This window comes from Saimiri boliviensis, chromosome 14 (assembly GCF_048565385.1).
Source record: "Saimiri boliviensis isolate mSaiBol1 chromosome 14, mSaiBol1.pri, whole genome shotgun sequence".
In the NCBI taxonomy this organism is placed as follows: domain Eukaryota; kingdom Metazoa; phylum Chordata; class Mammalia; order Primates; family Cebidae; genus Saimiri; species Saimiri boliviensis.
This window is the reverse complement of record NC_133462.1, coordinates 82,679,791-82,700,240: the sequence shown is the minus strand read 5'-3', so window position 1 is coordinate 82,700,240 and position 20,450 is coordinate 82,679,791. Positions and strand designations below refer to the sequence as shown.

Genomic DNA, 20,450 nt, shown 5'->3' with positions numbered 1-20,450 from the left:
TTTCTCCTTGTTTTTTGCTCCTTGTTAGGCCACAGCGATTTGAGTCTAGAGGAGTGTATGTAGCCTTCTAATATTTTCTACATTTACACAGTTGCTGGAGTCTCTGAGTGGTGCTAGATTATCCCTTCCCCTCAGTGAGAGGTGTTCAGAGAAAGAAAAGGACATGTGTGTCTTCCTCTGTGGGAGGTGAGGGCAGGGAGGTGATGAAGGATAAGGCTGAGTATTTCACTTTCCCAAAACCAGAACACATGGTACTCACAGAGCTGGGAAAAAAAATGTCTTTTCTTATGACACTCTTCAGTACTTAATTCTATCAGTCCTACTGTCTGGATCCACAAAGAATGACAAGTCTCCAAGCTAAAATCTCATTTCTCATTGATTCTCAGTCACTTCTCCAACTTGGAGTCCTAAAAATATTTGCATTCCCTACTACGGGTCTTAGGAGAAAGAAAGAGGAGGAGAAGGGAAGTGAGGGAAAGAGCAGCCAGGAGGCTTGATCAAGTAGGGGGTGAACAGAGAGAGGGACTGGAGCATGGGAATAAAAATTTGTTTCCTCCAGACCTGAAGTTGGGAAGTGCTTTCCAATGGGTCCCAACATTTCATCAAAGTATTTTATAATCCCAATATTATAGCTGTTGCACTTTTATTTATTTAGCCTTCCAGCCAGGACTTGAAATGCATATGTAGCCTTCTAATATTTTCTACATTTTCATTGAATTGATTCATAGTGACCAGGCTGCAGGAACTGTGTGGGCAAAGATTTACATGACAGAGCTGCACCCGATATTCAAGTCTCCCTGCCTTATAGGAGCAAACGCTGAGCTTGTTTGCTGCCAATAATGAAGACAGGAATCTGACTCTGCTGATGGGCACCACTCATTTTATCCCAGATGCTGCAACAACGTGGCTACAGATAGAAAGGCCCAGAGAGCCAAAACCAAGAGCAGTGGCACACCTCCCGCTTGCCCTCAGCTGAAGTCTCTGCCTGTTGCACAGTTGACTTCAGCTGTCTAGACCTGCCCATCATCAGAAGCTCTTGAAAAGAAAAGGACCAAGCATCCAGAGCCGGCTGCGAGGAGAGCCAAGCCAGCCGACAGAGTTCACTCCCCGTGCGTACCTTGTAGAGGGCAGACATGGATGCCGAGGCCACCACCAGTGCGATGCCGATGACGGAGTGGCTGTGGAAGCCATCAGCATAGGTCATCATCACAATGCCAGCGATGGCGAGGATGGCGGCCACAATCTGGACAGGTGGAAGAAAACGCTAGTCAGGGAAGTTGGGATGGAACCAGAGGAACCACGCGAGCGCCAAATGTGCGCGGGGTTCAGCCACGTGAGGGGAAAGTGGCATCTCCTGTTTCTTCCTCCTTGGGGGAGCAACAGGCAAAGGCTGGCTCCTGTCTAAAACTTTGTTGCTGCTTAGAGAGGGCACTTAGCAAAGCTTGGCTTGACTAAAGACCTGAGACCGCTGTCAGCCAGGAGTGGGTGGCATGGGGTTGGCCAGTCACTGTGATTCTTGGGAGCCTGAGAAGGAGGTGGTGGTAGCTGCAGTGGTAGGTTATCTGGTCATGACAAGGCCTGGTGGAGAATCCCTGGGAAGCCCCTGGAAATGACCTGCATGTTATTTCCCAGCCTTCTGAAAAGTCCCCCTGTGACCTTGCTTTTATGTGTTTCATGTCTCAACCGAAAAGCCCCCATGAGGACAGCACATCTTGTCCCGTTTTCTACCCCAGCAGTGAGGCCTGCCAGAATGTTACCTGCCAACCAAGGCTAGAAACAGTGACCTAACCTAGGAGGTGCAGTTCCTTTCACACGTGGCCGTAGCCCCTCCACCCTACCCACCAAGGCTCCCCTCAATCCTGTTATTGTCCTGATACTGACTGCTCAGATGGGACGGAGGCTTCATGGAGATGTACACATTACTCTTGTGCAAAGTGAAATCGCCGGACTGAATAGGAGCTAAAACATCTGGGACAATATTCCTCAAAGGAGAAAATGCACCGGCAGACAGAATCAATACAAGGGACTGATCCGAGGTAGCCATGAAGCTGCAGGAATGTCACTGGGTGGGAGGTGGAGAGGGGGTTGCTGTCAGTAGAATAAATGTGTGCAGGAGAAGTTTCCACTCCTGGATTTACTGAGAATTTTATCCCTCTTATGAATTATTCAAAATCAACTTCAGCTATCTAAAACAATATCAGATAACTAAGGTTAACTGCGTGGTCGTAGGATACATGTTTCTATGTATTTTCTCATTTTACCCTCACAGTAGATATGGGCATTCACCTCATTTTATACACATGAAAACCTAGGCTCACAGAGGTTAAATAACTTGCCCAAAGCCACACAGCTCATATGTGGAAGGGCAGAGACAGATTTCAGGTTTGCCTGATTGTAAAGCTGGTGCTTACATATATAAACAGGAACGTATGATTCACCTCGGAAGTACCGCCAACGAACTGTTAGATTTGAATTGAAGTTGCCTTGGTAGTTTAAACATAAGATGTTTAGGTTAGCAAAACATAATGTGGCTTAATCTCACACGGTATGTCTGAGTTACATACTTCTCCTAGCGTATAACTTACGCAATGTTTCTATACAATGCTGTATTCACCCCTAACACAGAGGCATCGAGAGAGCAGGTGTTTATCGAGTACAAGAGGACTGCCTGGCCCAATCTCTCTGAGTGTTCTTTCCGCTACAGGAATTCACTTGCCGTCAGCCACACCGTTCTGCATCACATATATGCCTATATTTCATATTCAAATGTTACACGTACTGGGTAGAAGTGTTCATTAAGAGAAACGCAGACAGCAAGACCGTAAGGGGATTTTTCCCACAAGAAATTTAAAAAGGGAAAAGTGAGGAAGCAGGGGGAAAGGGCTGGTTTCTGCTCCAGAGGACACACGTAATGGAATGGTGCTGCCAGGAACATGCCCACCTGGCCAGGCATCGGAGGACTCCCAGTGAAAAGACACAAGGAAGGAATGGAGAGAAGAAAATGGCCCAATTCCAGATGCTTGGTGCATCTCCCCTTTAGAGATACTTTCTTTTTATTTGAGACAGAGTCTCGCTCTGTTGCCCAGGCTAGAGTGCAATGGTGCGATCTCAGCTCACTGCAACCTCTGCCTCTGGGGTTCAAACGATTATTCTGCCTCAGCCTCTCGAGTGGCTGGGATTAAAGGCACATGCCACCACGCCCAGCTAATATTTGTATTTTTGTGCAGACGGGGTTTCACCATGTTGGCCAGGCTGGTCTCGAACTCCTGACCTCAGGTGATCCACCACCTTGGCCTTCCAAAGTGCTGGGATTATAGACGTGAGCCACTGCGCCCGGCCTGGAGCTACCTTTTATTGAGCCTTTCCAGGCTTATGGCTGAAGTTGGAGGAAGTGAAGGACAGTGAGGGGTTATTTTTTTCTGAAGACTTGCAGGGCAGATTTCCAACCTCTTCCTCTCTTCCCTATTGATTAAATAATAAACAGCTAAAAGCTTCTGCCTGGGCTGCACTGTGTGGCTAAGCTGGGGGAAGGGATAAGGAAGCAGGAAATGAGAGCGTGGTTGGCCATTTACCTTTTGGTCTGTCGAGGAGACAAACATCAGAGGAGCCTGTGCCACCCCATCAGTCCATCCCGACAGGCCGGGTGGGCTGACTCTGAGCTCCTGCTCCACCTCCTGGCCTTCTCCTGGGGGTCGCACCCACAAGGCACAGTGTTGACACCCCTGGCTGTGGGCCTCCCACTCTCTGGACGTCAGCAGCCCTGCCAGGACCGGACCCATGTGCTGGGATGTGAACTGGGGCTCCTACCTCACTCTCTATACCCCGTGGAGCAGAGCAGGGTTGGAACATGCCCTGTGCCTTTGGGAGCAGAGCCCAAGAGTCCTTCCTGATGCCTGGAATTCCTGTGAAGTTTCCAGTTCTATCTTTGAAAAGTATGTGCATATGTTACATTTGACACCCTGACACATCTGAGTTTCTTGATTTTCATGTGACAATATTTTCCTGCCCACTTCCTGCACTAAAACAAACTCTCTAGGAAGGTCAGTCAAGTCCACCCCGTGGTTCCATGCGCTCCACGCACACCTTCTCCCTACTGTGGCCCCTGGGGGGATGCTGAGGGTGGGTGTGGAATCATGACAACGGAGCTTCCCTCACCCCCCTATGCCTCTCCTTCCTTATGCTTTCCCTGATCCTCAGTGCTCCTCACGGAACAATTCTAAAACAAAGACTGATGGGTCACAGTGGCCCAAGCCCAAGATGGGTAAGAGCCACCACCTCTGCTTTGCCTGGGGAACAATGAGCTGGAGGTGAGGGGGCTGCTGTTTGGCGTCTTCATGTCCTCACCCAGCATGGTGACCCACTGTCATAACCCGCCCGGCTGCCAGCGCTACAGATCTGGGTCCCACGCACCTAGACCTGAGTCACTGACACGTCACTCATCTCCATGATGGTTCTGCTCCCGCTCCTGTGGGGAGGGAAGGGGAAGGCGAGGAAACCCTTGAGCCAGAAAGAGGAGAGAAGAGGGTTGGTGTTGCCCTAGGTGAAGTCTAGTCACCATTCAGACGAGGGCTCCTCCCGCTTGGTCTTGCTAAAGTGTGGCAAGGCCTGGTGCAGTGGCTCATACCTGTAATCCCAGTGCTTTGGGAGGCTGAGGTGGGCAGATCGCTTGGGCCCAGGAATTCGAGACTCGGCAACATAGTGAGACCCCGTCCCTGCAAAAAATTAGCCAGGCGTGGTGGTGTGCACCTGTGGTACCGGCTACTCAGGGGGCTGAGGTGAAAGGACCACTTGAGCCCAGGAGGCTGAGGCTGCAATGAGCTGGGACAGCACCACAGCAGTCTAGCCTGGGCGACAGAGTGAGATCCTGTCTCTGTAAAACAAACCAAAGAACCAACAAAACATGGCAGGCTGCACGTTCTCTGCCCAACATAACCCCATGTGGAAGCTCTTTATATTTGCACAGCTTGAGTCAACTTTACACATGGGAAAATGGGCTGATTTTTAAACATCCTTCCCCCAATTCTTTCCCTCACAGCTCCTGGACTGCTCTCATTGACTCAAGGAATTCTGGAGTTTGCAGGGAAGGGAGGGATCCTCTAGTCCACTCCTTGTGTGTGTGAGAGTAGATGGCGGCCTGCGCTGTGAGCTCCACCACTGCCTTTTCTCTGTGTCTTCCCCCATGCTTGGCTCAGGTTGCAGAAGGCAGCCCCCCGCGCAGAGGGGAGTCCGGGCCAGACACACAGGTGCTGTTCGGGGACGGATTGTCCCTTTTGAAACATGGCCAACACTTTGATTATTGGAAACATCAGCTGGAATCTGACTGAGATGGGAACTGATCTTGGAAAGACGTCCACGATCCCCAGGAATGTGCCACTGGGGTTTGAGGACCCCTTGGATGACCTCTTAGCTCACCTTCTGGCTCCTTCCTACGTGTCTCCTGGTTTGAATGCCCTCACTGTGACGGGTGGTCCTGAGAAGCCCTGAACAATCAGTGAATCTCACCTCCCATTTCCCTTGACATGGAGGCTTGGGGTGGTCTCACTCAGTCTGACCGCAGCTGGTGGGCAGGGCACCCCCGGGGCTCTGCTGCTCTCATCCTACTCTTGCTTTTGCCACATTAAACTGTCTCTCTAAATCTTCATCCACCAACAAGAGAACTGGGCTGATCCATCAACCCCGTCTAATTGAGAAGGAATAAGAAGAATAACAACGTTGAGAAAAGACACCATTTATTGAGTTTTCTGTGGGAGGCATGCATCGTTTTATTCTCACAACTGTTTTCTAAGATGAGTAGTAATATTCTGTCCATTTAACAAAGGCTCAGAGACACTTACTAGTTTTCTCAAAGTCCAGCAGCTTATAAGAGTGGAGCCAAGATCTGCGACCTCGTCACTTGACTCTAGCCTGGGACACCTTCATCACTGAGCTGGAGAGCCTGACATGGAGAGCCAGGGCACATAGAGAAAGCACACCTACGCAGAGTCAAATGGTGACACGAGACCAGCTTAACTCCTTCCAAACAGACACCCCAACAGCTTCTCACCCTCTTGTACTATATGTGGTGAGGAATCTCCCCGGCATGGTAAGTTTGCTTCTTTCTCGATGTGCACATGACCTACACCTATTGATGTTTTCCAGGAACTGCCGCCCTTGCGGTTTGAGTAACTGCCTCAATAACACAAGTCTCCTGAGCAGACAATTCCACAAACATAAGGCTGGGCCTTCGTCATGGTTTTGATGCCTGCTTGACTCGCAAGCTCATACGCTCAGCCCTCCAGGATGGAGGACCATGCTAATTCCCTTCGGTCCTTGGAAATTACCTAGTGGACAGTGCTAGGCTACCCAGCCATCTGAGTGAAGTCTGAGTGGTCCCATGTATCAGTTAGATATTAACTTGGAACTAAATCTCCATCTGTTCATCAAGGAGAATCTTTCAGTCCCTTTGGCATATGGCAGCGTCTCGTGGATTTTGCTAGCTCTCTGAACTCCTTTCTAAAGAAGAGAAGAGGGAGCTCCAACACAACCTGCGGCAGGAAGCTCTTAGATGCACTTCTAAGAGGAAGAGTGATTACTAGAGAGACCTACAACCGCACAGTGCTTCGCAAGTTGCAAAATGCCATCAGCGCCATCACCGACACTGGCTCCTGGGACCCTCATTCAGTGTCAGTCTAGTACCAGAGTCCTTCAACACAAAACTTTGCTTGGTACACAGTGATCAGCAATAGACCAAACCAATCAAGTGGCCACCATGGCCACATTGTGCCATATTCTGAGGATGTTTGTTGGGTGGGGGTTGGGTGGGGGTCTTATCCATGTATAGCAATAAAGACCTGGAAGCACTATATTGCTTTCTATGAATTTAGGAGTATTTTTCAAGTTTTTCGCATCTGCTTCTCTTAACCTCAAAAAAAAAATGGGTTTCTTCTGCTACATGCAGAATTAACCTTGAAGCTTCGCTTCCCAGGAACAGGGTCTCATGTGGAATTTTCTTGGAACATCTGAGTCATGCCAAAAATTTCCACAAATTCTCCTGGCTCTTTACATCAAAATAAAGTCAGGAAGGGAATGAGTGGGTGGCAGGAAGGCCCATACGTTGAAGTTTTCAGCATCAAATCAGGCCGGCTGCTGGGTGGCTGTGAGAGGGACTTGCATTTCTTGCAGAGATGCTTCAGATCATTTATTTGCTGAAAGCTTTTTGGTGGCACAGAGTGAGTTTTTATTCCCAAATTAACAGTAAGCCTGAAAACAAAATTTCCCCCTACTGCAAGCTAAAAATACAATTCAAAGTTGACTCATGTCCCCACTGCTGTTTGGGTAACTTAGGTGGGTGTGAATGCACCCTTAGGGTGATGTCATTGTTCCCAGGACAGTGAGAGAAGGACAGAAGTAGAGGGACCTGCACCGGTAGCCAGCAGGGTTTGCATTCGTGGGACTGCCCATCAAACCGGCTGTTAGCTTTGTGGCTGAAGGGGAAAGCCCTACACTTAACTACAAGAGAACCCGGGGCCTGGCCAAACGCTCTAGCACTGGTTTGCGGCAAGGCGATGACAGGGCAGTAGCAGCTTCTGGCCACCAGAGGGAGCCTGTCAGAAGTCACTAGCGTTCTGCCCTGTGCTAAACGTCACCTGTTTCTTTCATTGGGGGGAATCTCTCTATATTCGGCTGATATTTGATAGTGCATGTGTCCTATTTCATACAGGTGTTATGAAACCCGACGGGCTAACTTTGACTAGCATTTAATGTGATGAGTGAGTCCTCCATTGTAAAATGAGAAGTAATTCAAGGGATATAATTTCACTCCCCCTTTGTCACTGGTTGGAAGGAAGTGAAGCTGGCCCTTCACAGATGGGGCTTAGCATGAGCGTGTCTGGCTCACTCTGGCTGTGTACACACGGCCCAGGCAAAGGGCCAAGACTGCATGCATGCATGGATGCCGAAGGAGCCTTCAGGCTTCACGCACATCCTCACCCGAGAGTGGCAGTGTTAGCAGAAAGCTCCAGGCTGCAGAGCACGGTCATGCCACGCACTGCAGCCGGGAAAGCCGCCCACGAGAGACGGGGTGGTGAGCACGCAGAGAGCGGAGCACATCGCCATTCCCAGACTGGGTCCCCGACTGGCACACACTTTAGGGAATGCTTGTTGAAATGCTTGAAATGAAAGGTGCTTTAATGAATGCTTGTCTAGTATGGTTTGCAAGCAAGAAGGTTGGCAAGGCACACCAAGAACCGGGCCCTCTGCTGGGCTCCTTTTCTGCTGCAAATCAGAAGGAAAGTGGTCAGCAGCTTATGCTCATGGTCCAGCACATGGAGCTAAGCAAGCCGATGGGCAGGTTTTGGTTGACATGACTGAGTGAGGGAGGAAGACAGATAATAAAGAACTTACCCTCACTCCCATGAATCTGTCCCTGAGAACGATCCATGAGAGCAAGAACACAAAAGCTTTGTTGCAGCAGAACAACACGGAGACATCCGTAGTGTTTATTTTCTTTATTGCATGTAAGTACAGGTAGTTTGTGAGTGTCCAAAGAACACCAAAGGGTGCTGCCTTGGTAAAAAACACCTTCAAAGTCAAGCCATTGTCTCCAAAAAATCGACAGCATTCCCTAAAACAAGGAAAGAGAGGCATTGTTATTATTTTCCTGGGTTCAGACAGACCATTTATTTCCTCTACCAAGTTTTTTTTTTTAATGCAAATATAGGAAGGGACAGGGCTTTAAAATTTATTATTTTAAATAAACATCTTTCTATTAAAGCTCTTCAACTTACTGCTTCAGTCCACTGAAACAAATGTTGCACAGTGATCTGAGGTCACAGATTCTTCCTTCTGTTCATGTTAAGTTTGGAATTTATGGTTCTAGATAGAAGGTAATGTTGGAATTATCTGACCCAAAGGCCTATGCATGTCTGGTGATTGACTGAGGGATTTTGTCACTTGCTGAGTAAGAGAGGGGGGTCACTACACCTATTTTTGTAGGGTTGTGGGGAAAGGGTGGTAATGGAAGACATTTGATACAGGGGTGTCTAATCTTTCGGTTTTTTGGGGCCGTATTAGAAGAATTGTCTTGGGCCACATATAAACTACACTAATACTAATGATAGCTGATGAGCTAAAAAAAGAAATTGCAAAAAAATTCTCATCATGTTTTAAGAAAGTTGACAAATTTGTGTTGGGCCTCATTCAAAGCCATCCCAGGCCACATGCGGCCTGCGGGGCAGGGGTTGGACAAGCTTGCTCTAAGAGAACACATTGAAACATATTTTTTAAAATATTACCCTGAATTGGAATTATCTTTGTGATCAGGCAGGGGCAGCCACTTCTCGGGCATATCTCATACATCTTGGCTATAATATGAATAGCGCTAACTCTCGACCTATTTCCCCCTCCGAGGTCATTTTTAGGGCACTTATTCCACCACGTGGAAGTCCTACTTCTCCAAGAGACTATCTAGCACAGGAAGAATAAGCAGATCCAAAGCTTCAGGGTCTAAAGCGGGAAGGAGATGAGGAAACACCTGTCGAAGAAAGTCTTCTGATGCCATTCTAGAGTCTGGGGGAAGGACCGCAGGTATTTCAAGAAATGCTTAAGAAAAATAAAGCCAGTCTTCCACATGCAGGAGAGGGAAGTGGAGGAGGCCGTGGGCGCTCAGGTGTGGAGAGGCCGCTGAGAAGGCTCGTCTATGGCTGCCTGTTTCCTTGACTGTGGGGGAGTGAAGATCATTGCTGGGCTGGGCCTGATAAGCCAGGCAAGGAGCTGGACGAGTGAGGACACACTGCTCCGTGGAAGCCCCTGTCCAGGCTCATGGACATGGCACAGCACTGCCACAGCTGGGGATGGCCTGCCAGCCAGGAAGGGAGCCAGCCTGCTAGTGATCTAGAAATAGACTCAGTCCCAAATGAACTACCATGAGAGCAAAAGAAAAGACAGCTCTAGAATGAACCAAATGTGCTACGTTGAGGGAATAGCTCTGGTCTGTGCCACTTAGTCTGAAAATGCAGAGATAAAGGAGGAAAATTAAAAACCAGAGTCTGGGGGATTGGGTAAGATTTTAGATTTTAAATTTAATTTTACTATTTTTTCCTATCAATCTAGAAGGAAATCTGCCTTTGTTCATGACTCGACTATGGGATGTCCATAGAAGGAACAAGAAAACTCCTTAGAGAAAGGCATGAGAGCCTGGAATAGTGAGAGAGGAGAAACACACTTACCATTTTGTAGAGGCGGGTGCAGTTTGGCCACCATTCTCTGCACACAGAGTCCTGTGTTGCTTCTGAACAAACCGGGACCAGGTAAAGCGTTCATGTCACTACATTTATCACGAAACTGATTCAGCTGAATTGATTCCATTTTGGCTATACATAGCTGCAACCCTCATCTAAATGAGAGGCTGATATTTCTGTTTGCCGTGTAATTTTCATACCATATTCCAGCTGTATTTGCTACGGGGTTTCCCAAGCTCCTGTTTGCAGAACAGTCACAGTTCCCGCAGGGACAGTGACCATGAATGATGGCTTCCTTTACATTTGTGATTATGGTGGCTACAAAGTGATGCTGGTCCATTGAATATGACCAAAATAAAATGCAAATATTCTTTCCTGCCATTAATGCCAACCTATCTCCACTATACTTAGAGTTTCCCTTTCTAAGAGAATAACATCGTGCAAGTAGAATTTCCAAGTTCTACCTGGCTCATAGTCACAAAAAATAATTCATGTTCTGGAAAGGACATCCGAGGCTAATGAGACAACCTGCTTCCTCTCTGAAAATCCATATTTGATTCCTCACAAGCCTGACGATTGAGAAGGGAGGTAGGGCGCATACATGGCTTGGTATCAAGCCAAGTTGATGACACAAGTTGCGGGAAATGGGGAGGGAGTGGGGATCCCATACTGGAGATGAAAGAGGTGAGACTTCTAGGCCTCAGCAGAGTCCTGTTGGCCCTTTAAGGCCTCATGGCCAGGAGATCACAACTTAGGTTGGTGGATCTTGGTTCTAATTAGACCAAGACAATTGGCCCCCAGGGCTGGTGAGCCTCATGCTATTTCAAGGCCAAAGACTATACACTAATCTTCAGTGCTAAGAGATTTGGGCACAGTCTTTGATCTTAAAACAGCACAATATTGGCCAGGCATGGTGGTTCATACCTGTAATCCCAGGGCTTTGAGAGGCCAAAGCTGATGGATTACCTGAGGTCAGGAGTTTGAGACCAGCCCGGCCAACATGGTGAAACCCCGTTATCTACCAAAAATACAAAAATTAAGGCCGGGCACGGTGGCTCAAGCCTGTAATCCCAGCACTTTGGGAGGCTGAGGCGGGTGGATCACGAGGTCAAGAGATCGAGACCATCCTGGTCAACATGGTGAAACCCCGTCTCTACTAAAAATACAAAAATTAGCTGGGCATGGTGGTGCCTGCCTGCAATCCCAGCTCGGGAGGCTGAGGCAGGAGAATTGCTTGAACCCAGGAGGCAGAGGTTGCGGTGAGCTGAGATCACGCCATTGCACTCCAGCCTGGGTAACAAGAGCGAAACTCCGTCTCAAAAAAAAAAAAAAAAAAAAAATTAGCCAGGCATGGTGGCAAGTGTTTGTAATCCCAGCTACTTGGGAGGCTGAGGCAGGAGAATCCCTCGAACCCAGGAGGCGGAGGTTGCAGTGAGCCGAGATCGCACCACTGCATTCCAGCCTGGGCAACAAGGGCAAAACTCCATCTCAAAAAACCAAACCAAACAAAAACAAAAAATACAGTACAATATCTCAGGATCTGGCTGGCCCATGTATGCCCTTGACTGCAAGGGAACCCAAGACAGATGATGAACATGAATCCATTTTTGCCAGAGACCTCCCCCTTCTTGGTAAACAAATGGAGCACAGTCAACACTCTCTTGACTGACTCCCACGTAACTGACTGGACAGTCTAATGCCCTTCATTCCTTCTGTTCACTGATGCTGCTGGCAGGCTAAAGACGGGAGGGTGGCAGGTTACTTCCAGCACACTGAAGCCCTTCTGTTCCTATTGATTGAGTCACATATGAAGATTTAGCTTAACTTTTTTTTTTTTTTTTAGTTTAAAAAACTTTTAAACTAAAATGAATTATTTCTTTTGTAATTTCCTCCACTTCAGTTTTTCTATCTAGTTTTTTTTTTTTTTTTTTTTTTTTTTTTTTTTTTCTATTTCAGTTTTTCTGGTGCTTCTTTTAGTTTGATATTCGACCCTTTGGTTTGATATTCTAATTTTCTTTTTCCTTTCCCTCTTTCTCTGTCTTATTTTATGGGAGATTATCTTGACTTTAGATTTCAACTCTCCTATTACATTTTAAATATTGGTATTCTGCATTTAATAATCAAAAGCAGTCTCTGATCATGAGAAAATTATGGTATAATTGAGGAGATAACACTTTTCCTTCAATAGAAGGCAATGCAAGCCTAACATATTCACATATGAGATAGATGGTGTGCAATATAATGAAGCTATGGAATTACTGTCTAGTTAAGAGTCAGGCTGACTGGATAAGTCCTCATAAAATGTGGAATTTGAGCAGAATCTTGAAGGACTAAAGGATAGGTGGGATTTACGTAAGTGTGTGTGTGGGGTGCGGGAGAGATCATATCCTTGTAGAGATAAGAGAATACGGTGTATCTATGAAACAAGAACAAATGGCTATTAAAAAGGAAATAATCTTGGAAATTAAATATATGATATAACTAAAAATTTAAAATTAATAGACACTTTGGGAGGCCAAGGCAGGTGGATCACTTGAGGTCAGCAGTTTGAGACCAGCCTGGCCAACATGGTGAAACCCTGCCTCTACTAAAAAGAATACAAAAATTAGCCAGGAGTGGTGGTGTGCACCTGTAGTCTTAGCTACCTGGAGGCTGAGGCACGAAAATCCCTTGAATCTTGGAGGAGGAGGTTGCAGTGAGCCAAGATTGTGCCACTGTACTCCAGTCTGGGCGACCGAGCAAGACTCCATCTCCAAAAAAAAAATTAATAAAAAGTTGAAATATAAAGTCAAAATAATCTCCCATAAAATGAGAGAGAGGAATAAAGAAAGGAAGAAAGAAAGAAAAGATAAAATTAGAAGATTAAACCAGAAAGTCCAATATCAAACTAAAAGAAACTCCAGAAAGAGCAAACAGAATAAAACGAAGTGGAGAAAATTACAAAATAAATCACTCAAGACAGTTTCTCAGAACGGAAAGACATGAATCTTCCTAACGGAAGAGGCCGCCAAGTACTGACAACATGAATAAAGAAAGAACCACAACGAGGCACCTACTTATAAAATAAAGGTATAAAGAGAAGACCTAAAATCACCCAAGAGAAATAAAACAAGCAAGGTCAAGGGATAGGAAATTGTAATTGCACCAGACACCACCAAAACAATCATGGCACTATGCATGAACATTTCTGAAGGAAATTTTTTTTCCAGCCAGAATGCTATCACCAGTCAATTATCAATCAAAGGTGGAGGTAGGCTGAAGACATTTTCAGCCATGCAGTCCTCAACAGCGGTGTCTCCCAAGCCACTGGAGGACAGTCCGCAACAAAGCGAGGGTGTAGACCAAGGAGGAGAAAGACATGCAGCTGGAAGCAGGCCAGCTTCGCGGGCAAGAGAGAAAGTGGGTCCCAGCGCCAGCAGCGTGCTCTGCTGCAGACCAGGAACCGCAGGAGGCTGCTGGAGGAAATTCTCCAAGGAAGTCTTGTGATTAAGCAAGAACAGGGAAAAACAGCGATAGGATTTCGAGGTGGCAGAGTGTTTAGGGGGAAAACATAGCAATCAGTACAGGGAAATCAAGATGAATGAGACAAAAGAGGGAAATATTGTTGGCAGGAGAAATGACGGGTTTTTCACAAAAGGAGGTGGCATCAGTGAACAACGTTATGTGTGCTTATGATAATGCAAACACTATTAACCAAAAATTGGGATACCATTATGTTGAGGGTAGGGAAGAAAGGGTGGGGTGAGATAGAAATCAGAGGATGTCTATATTTAAGAAACACTGAGATAAGAATTTAATTTAGCTAAATTGGGATAAATACCAGGGAAAAGCATCCACAAGAACTGAGGGTGGCTGAGAGTAGGCAGATGTGGAGCTGGAAGAAGTTGCTCCTTTTTACCACAATTCTTTTACTACTATTTTGCTTTTCCAAAGTATGTGCATGCATTAAATTGCTAAAATTGAGTTGATTAAAAACTCATAAGAGAGAGGTAAAGTTTCTTGGTTGAAGCGAAACACAGGCACCCAGACAGCTTGGACGGGTGCAGTTCGAAAACCACAGAGAGAAAAAGAAGCCCTGCAATTAACAGTGAAGGATGCCATAGCTCAGACAGGCGACAAGAGCCGCGCGAGTTCAAACAGATGCCAGCAGCAGAGCCAAACCTGCAGCCTGGGCTTGTTCCTTAGTGCACACTCTCACCATCCTCTCATCCTCTCTCTCTTTTTTCACTTCTTAAAAAAATTTTTTGAGACAGAGTCTCGCTCTGTCATCTAGGCTGGAGTGCATTGGCACGATCTCAGCTCACTGCAACCTTCGCCTCCCGGGTTCAATCGATTCTCCTGCCTCAGCCTCTTGAGTAGCTGGGATTACGGGCATGCACCACCATGCCCGGCTAATTTTTGTATTTTTAGTAAAGACGGGGTTTCACCATGTTGGCCAGGCTGTTCTCAAGCTCCAGACCTCAAGTGATCCGCCCACCTCAGCCTCCCAAAGTGCTGGGATTGCAGGCGAGAGCCATCGTGCCCTGCTTCTGTACCCCTTTCATCACTATTTAAATATGTCGAAGCCTTTCCGACGTTAACATACCCCTGTATAGAAGCAAGCCTCTCACCCAGCCCTTGCCTTGCTCCATGACCTTGCCTTGCTCCATGTCCAGCTGCTCTAGTCCACGCCTGCTCCCCACACTCACTAAACCCCTGGACCAACCGCGGATGACCTTCACATTGCCAATTCCAGCGGTACTTTTGGGTGTTCATCGTACTCTTGGAAGCCTCTCATATTTTATTGTTCCTTCCTGAAGCACCCTCGCGGCTTCCAACTCAGCACACTCCCTAAAGTTTCCTGACCTCTCCACACCCTTCTAGATTTTCTCTGTAGGCCTTCTTTAGTATTTTCTTTTCTTTCTTTCTTTTTTTTTATTTCTTCTAAAAACAAAACCCTGGAATACACGTACAGAACGTGCAGGTTTGTTACATGGTATGCGTGCGCCATGGTGGTTTGCTGTACCTATTGACCTGCCCTCTAAATTCTCTCCCCTCGTCCCCCACCCCTCAATAGGTCTTGGTTTGTGTTGCTTCCCTCTCTGTGCCCATGTGTTCGCAATGTTCAGCTCCCACTTATGAGTGAGAACATGTGGTGTCTGGTTTTCTGTTCCTGTGTTAGTTTGCTGAGGATGATGGCTTCCATGTTCCTGCAAAGGACATGATCTCATTCCTTTTTATGGCTTCATAGTATTCCATGTGTATATGTATCACATTTTCTTTAGTCTATCATTAATGGGCATTTGGGTTGGTTCCATGTCTTTGCTATTGTAAATAGTGCCACAGTAAACATATATGTGCATGTGTCTTTTTAGTACAATGCTTTATATTCATTTGTGTACATACTCAGTAATGGGATTGCTGGGTCAAATGGTATTTCGGGTTCTAGATCCTTGAGGCATCGCCACACTGTCCTCCACAACAGTTGAACTAATTTACATTCCCACCAATAGTGTAAAAGCATTCCTATTTCTCCATAGCCTCACCAGCGTCTACTGTTTCCTGACTTCTTAATAATCGCCATTCTAACTGGCCTTAAATTGTTATCTCATTGTGGTTTTGATTTGCATTTCTCTGATGATCAGTAATGTCTGATGATCAGTAATCAGATTTTTATCATATCTTTGTTGGCTGTGTAAATGTCTTCTTTCGATAAGTGTTTATATCCTTTCCCATTCTTTTGATGGGCTTGTCTTTTTCTTGTACATATGTTTAAATTCCTTGTAAATTCTGGATATTAGACCTCTGTCAGATGGGTAGATTGCAGTTCTACCCTGAACACGTCCAATTTCGTCTGTTCTTTGGTATTTTCTTAAGTTTCTCTTCTTTTCAACCTGCAAATAGTCACTGAGCTAAGTCATCTATTGCCATGGTTTTAAAGCCAAGCTGATGACTCTTTAATCAAGACACTTTAAAAAAATCTGACACCACCCTTGTTTGAGGCATTCCCAGATGCCTCAAGATTCAGCCTTCCTAAATAAACTCCGTATCTTTCCTCTGCTTCCTCAATCCCGAGATGCTACCATGATTCATGTTTCTACCTGGGCCAGATACTTAGGAATCCTTCTTAGCTTCTCCTTTTTCCTCTTCACATCTAATTTAGCACCATGCCCTATAGATTATTTCTACTAAATATTTTAGTTTCATGGCCAGTACCCTGGGCGATGCCCTTATTCCCTCTCACTTAAACTGCTGCCGCTGGAGTCTAGTTAAGCTTCGCCTTCACTGCTGTCCCTTCTTCAATCCAATTTGTTCCATTTTCCACATTACACTCAGAGAGATCCTCCTCTTTCCTGGCCTTCCTTTAGGATAATGGCCAACCTCTTTGGTTGGTTAATTTCCATCAATTAAGGATCAGCTCATATATCCCCTTCAGTGAAGTGTTCCTAACACATGGTCCCATAATGCCCTGTCTTCCTCGTCATAATGTACAGGACCCTTATTGGAATTGCACTTCATTGTAATAGCAACTTATCTAATTGTCTGTCTTCTTCACTAGAACATACACTCTGTGTGGTTGTTATACTTTTGCTTCATATTATATACTCGTGGCCTAGCATATAATGCATGTTCACAAATAATTTTTTTACGGAAGGCATGCACTTATTCCTTTATGGAGGACCAGAAGTTTTTCAAACAATGAGGCATGGGACCATTTGTCTTAAAAATCCCAGGGAGCTTTTAAAAATACAATTGCTTGGATTTGACCCTAGACACACTCAATCATACTGTCCAGTGAGGGGCCGAGCATTTTGTAGAGAATGGTCCAGTTTATATGCAGGATACATTCTTGACAGCATGCCATAATTCAAAATTTACAAATTCTTGACTAGTTTTTCCCCCGTAGCACTGTGTTTCTGTTCGTCAGCCAGTTAATGTTAACACCATTACCTGGCAATTACATTCACTCAGCCTTCCAGAATTGGTATTGTGATTCTTGTTTAACTTCTAAAATCTCAGAGGAGTCACATTATTTGAAATTTTATGCATACATAAAACATGTCACAGTTATATTTTGTTACTGTAAATTTGCATTAAAATATAAACTTCACTGTATTTAAAAAAAAGTTTCCAGATGATTTTCATGCACAAATTTGAATCCAAAGGTTTATGCTCTTTTCTCTCTCTTTCTGTTTTCTTTCTCTCTTTTAAAAAGTTCTTTTAATTGTGGTAAAATACATATAACATAACATTTACAATCTAACAATTTCTTTCTTTTTTTTTTTTTGAGATGGAGTCTCACTCTGTCGCCCAGGCTGGAGTGCGGTGGCACGATCTCAGCTCACTGCAACCTCCGCCTCCTGGGTTCAAGCGATTCTTGTGCCTCAGCCTCCTGAGTAGCAGGGATTACAGGCACCCGCCACCACCCCCCAGCTAAGTTTTGCCTTTTTAGTAGGGGTTTTGTCATGTTGGCCAGGCTGGTCTCAAACTCCTGACCTCAGGTGATCTGCCCACCCTGGCCTTTCAAAGTGCTGGAATTACAGGTGTGAGCCACTGTGCCCAGCCCAGTCTTAACAATTTCTAAGTGTATAGGTCAGTAGTGTTAAGTACATTCACATTGGTGTGCAACTAATCCTAAAACTTTCCCGTTTGCAAAACTGAAACTCTGTGATCATTTAACGACTCCCCGTTTCTCCCCTTCCCCAGTCCCTAGCAGCCTCCATTCTACTTTCTGTCTCTATTAATTTGACCTCTAGTCACCTCATATAAGGGGAATCAGGCAGTATTTATCCTTTTGTGACTGGCTTATTTCACTTAGCATGTCTTCAACTTTCATTCAGATTATAGCATGTGTCAGTGTCAGAATTTCCTTCCTTCTTAAGGCTGAATAATATTTCATTTTATGTATATGCCATGTTTTGTTTATCCGTTCATCTACTGATGGGCACATGGGCTGCTTCCACCTCTTAGCTATTGTGAATAATGCTGTTATGAACATGGGTGTACAAATTATCACTTTGGAGGCTGCTTTTAATTCTGTGGTGTATATACCCAAAAGTAGAAATCACTGAATCATATGATAATTCTACTTTTCATTTTTTGAGGAGCTGCTATTATGTGTTGCATAGCAGCTGCACTGTTTTACATTCTACAAACAATACAAACACGTTCTCATTTCTTCAGATCCTCACCATCACTTCTGACTTTCTGTTTTTATTTTTTTGGGGTGAGGGTAGCCACCATAATGGGTGTGGATATCTCATTGTGGTTTTGATTCAGATTTCCCTAATCAATGAGCACCTTTTCATGTGCTTGGTGGCCATTTGTATATCATCTTGGGAGAATATTTACTCAAGTCCTTTGTCTGTTTTAAATTTGTTTTTATTGTTGTTGTTGAGTTGTAGAAGTTCTTTATATATTCTGGTTATTAACTCTTCACAGATATATGATTTGCAAATATTTTTCTTTCCATAAGGTGAAGGTAGAGATCCAACTTCATTCTTTTGAATGTGGATATTCAGGTTTTCCAACATAATTTCTTAAAAAATATTGACCTTTCCCCATTGAATGGTCTTGACACTGATTTTGAAAATCATTTGGTCATAGATACAAGGGTTTATTTCTGGGCTCTCTATTCCAGCCCATTTGTCTGCATGTCCATCTTCATGCCAGTACTACACTGTTTTCACTACTATGACTTTGTAATACATTTTGAAAGTGTGACGTCCCCAACTTTGTTCTCCTTTTTAAGATTGTTTTGGCTAGTTGGAGTCTCTTGAGATCCCATGTGAATTTTAGGATGAATTTTTCTATTTCTGCAAAAATTGCTCTTAGGACTTTGATAGGGATTTCATTAAATCTGTAGATTGCTTTGAGTACTACTGACATCGTAACAATATTAAGTCTTCCGATCCACGAACACTGGGTGTCTTTCTATTTGTCCGTGTTGTTTAGAATTTCTTTCAGCAGTATTTTGTTGTTTTCAAGATGCCAGTCTTTCACCTCCTTAGTTGATTGCTATTTTATTATTTTTAATGCTCTTGCAAGTGGAGTTGTTTTATTTTCTTTCCTTTTTAGAAAATAATTTAAAAAACTGAAGTAAAGTATAACATACATTTAAGTATACAGATTAAGGTGCGCAGTTTAATCTTTATAAAGTGAAATCATACATGTAACTCCATCTCTATCAAGATATGGAATATACCAGCTCTCCAAAACTTTCCTTTGTGTCTTCTCCAAGTCAGTATCTATTCTCAAATATAATCATTATGTTGACTTCTATCTCTGTAGTTTACTTTTTATTTTATTTATTTATTTATCGAGACAGAGTTTTCTCTTGTCACCCATGCTGGAGGGCAATGGTGTGATCTCGGCTCACTGCAGCCTCTGCTTCCTGAGTTCAAGCAATTCTCCCACCTCAGCCTCCCAAGTAGCTGGGACTACAGGTGCCTGGCACCATGCCTAGCTACTTTTTGTATTTTTAGTAGAGATGAGGTTACATCACATTGGCCAGGCTGGTCTCCAATTCCTGACCTCAGGCGTGAGCCAGTATGCCTGGCCATTTTTTATTTTGTAAAGATGGAATTATATATTTTTAACTTCTTTGTGCCTTTTTTTGCTCAATATTATGCATGGGAGAGTCATCCATGTTGTTGTAGGTAGCAGTATTTCACTTGCTAATAACACAATTTATTTACCCATTCTACAGTTGATGGACATTGAGGGACTCAGAATATAAATAATGCTGCTATAAACATTTATGAATATATGTGTTTAGTCTGGGTATATACCAAAAAGTGAAAATATAAGATTAGAGATTATGTACATGTTCAGCTTTAGAAATAGTATCAAACGTTTTTTTAAAATGGTTGTACCAGTTTATACTACAATTTATTTATTTTTATTTATTTATTTTTTTTATTTTTTTTTTAGCAGAGTCTGTCACCCAGGGTGGAGTGCACTGGTACAATCTCAGCTCACTGCAACATCTGCCTCCTGAGAAGTATTATCATACTTTGGCCTCCCAAGTGTCTGGGATTACAGGCATGTGCCACCAAGTCTTGCTAAGTACTGTATTTTTAGTAGAGATGGGGTTTTGCTATGTTGGCCAGGCTGGTCTCAAACTCCTGGCCTCAAGTGATCTGCCTGCCTCAGCCTCCTAAAGTTCTAGGATTACAAGTGTGAACCATCACAGCCTATCATTAATCTTTTAATTGAAATTTTAATCTGTTTACATTTAACTTAACTACTGCT

General features: G+C 44.6%; 1 protein-coding gene across 2 annotated transcripts in view; it reads right to left on the bottom strand.

Annotated features, from left to right (window-relative positions):
• The window catches only part of SLC35F3 (solute carrier family 35 member F3), a 351,622-nt gene that overhangs the window by 9,427 nt on the left and 321,745 nt on the right, over positions 1-20,450 (bottom strand). For both annotated transcript variants that reach the window (XM_039464320.2, XM_010351535.3), the window contains 2 exons: positions 8,383-8,602; positions 1,118-1,243 (listed from right to left, as the gene is read on the bottom strand). In XM_039464320.2, the coding sequence (XP_039320254.1) occupies positions 1,118-1,243; positions 8,383-8,602 (346 nt within the window). The remainder of the gene's footprint in view (positions 1-1,117; positions 1,244-8,382; positions 8,603-20,450) is intronic.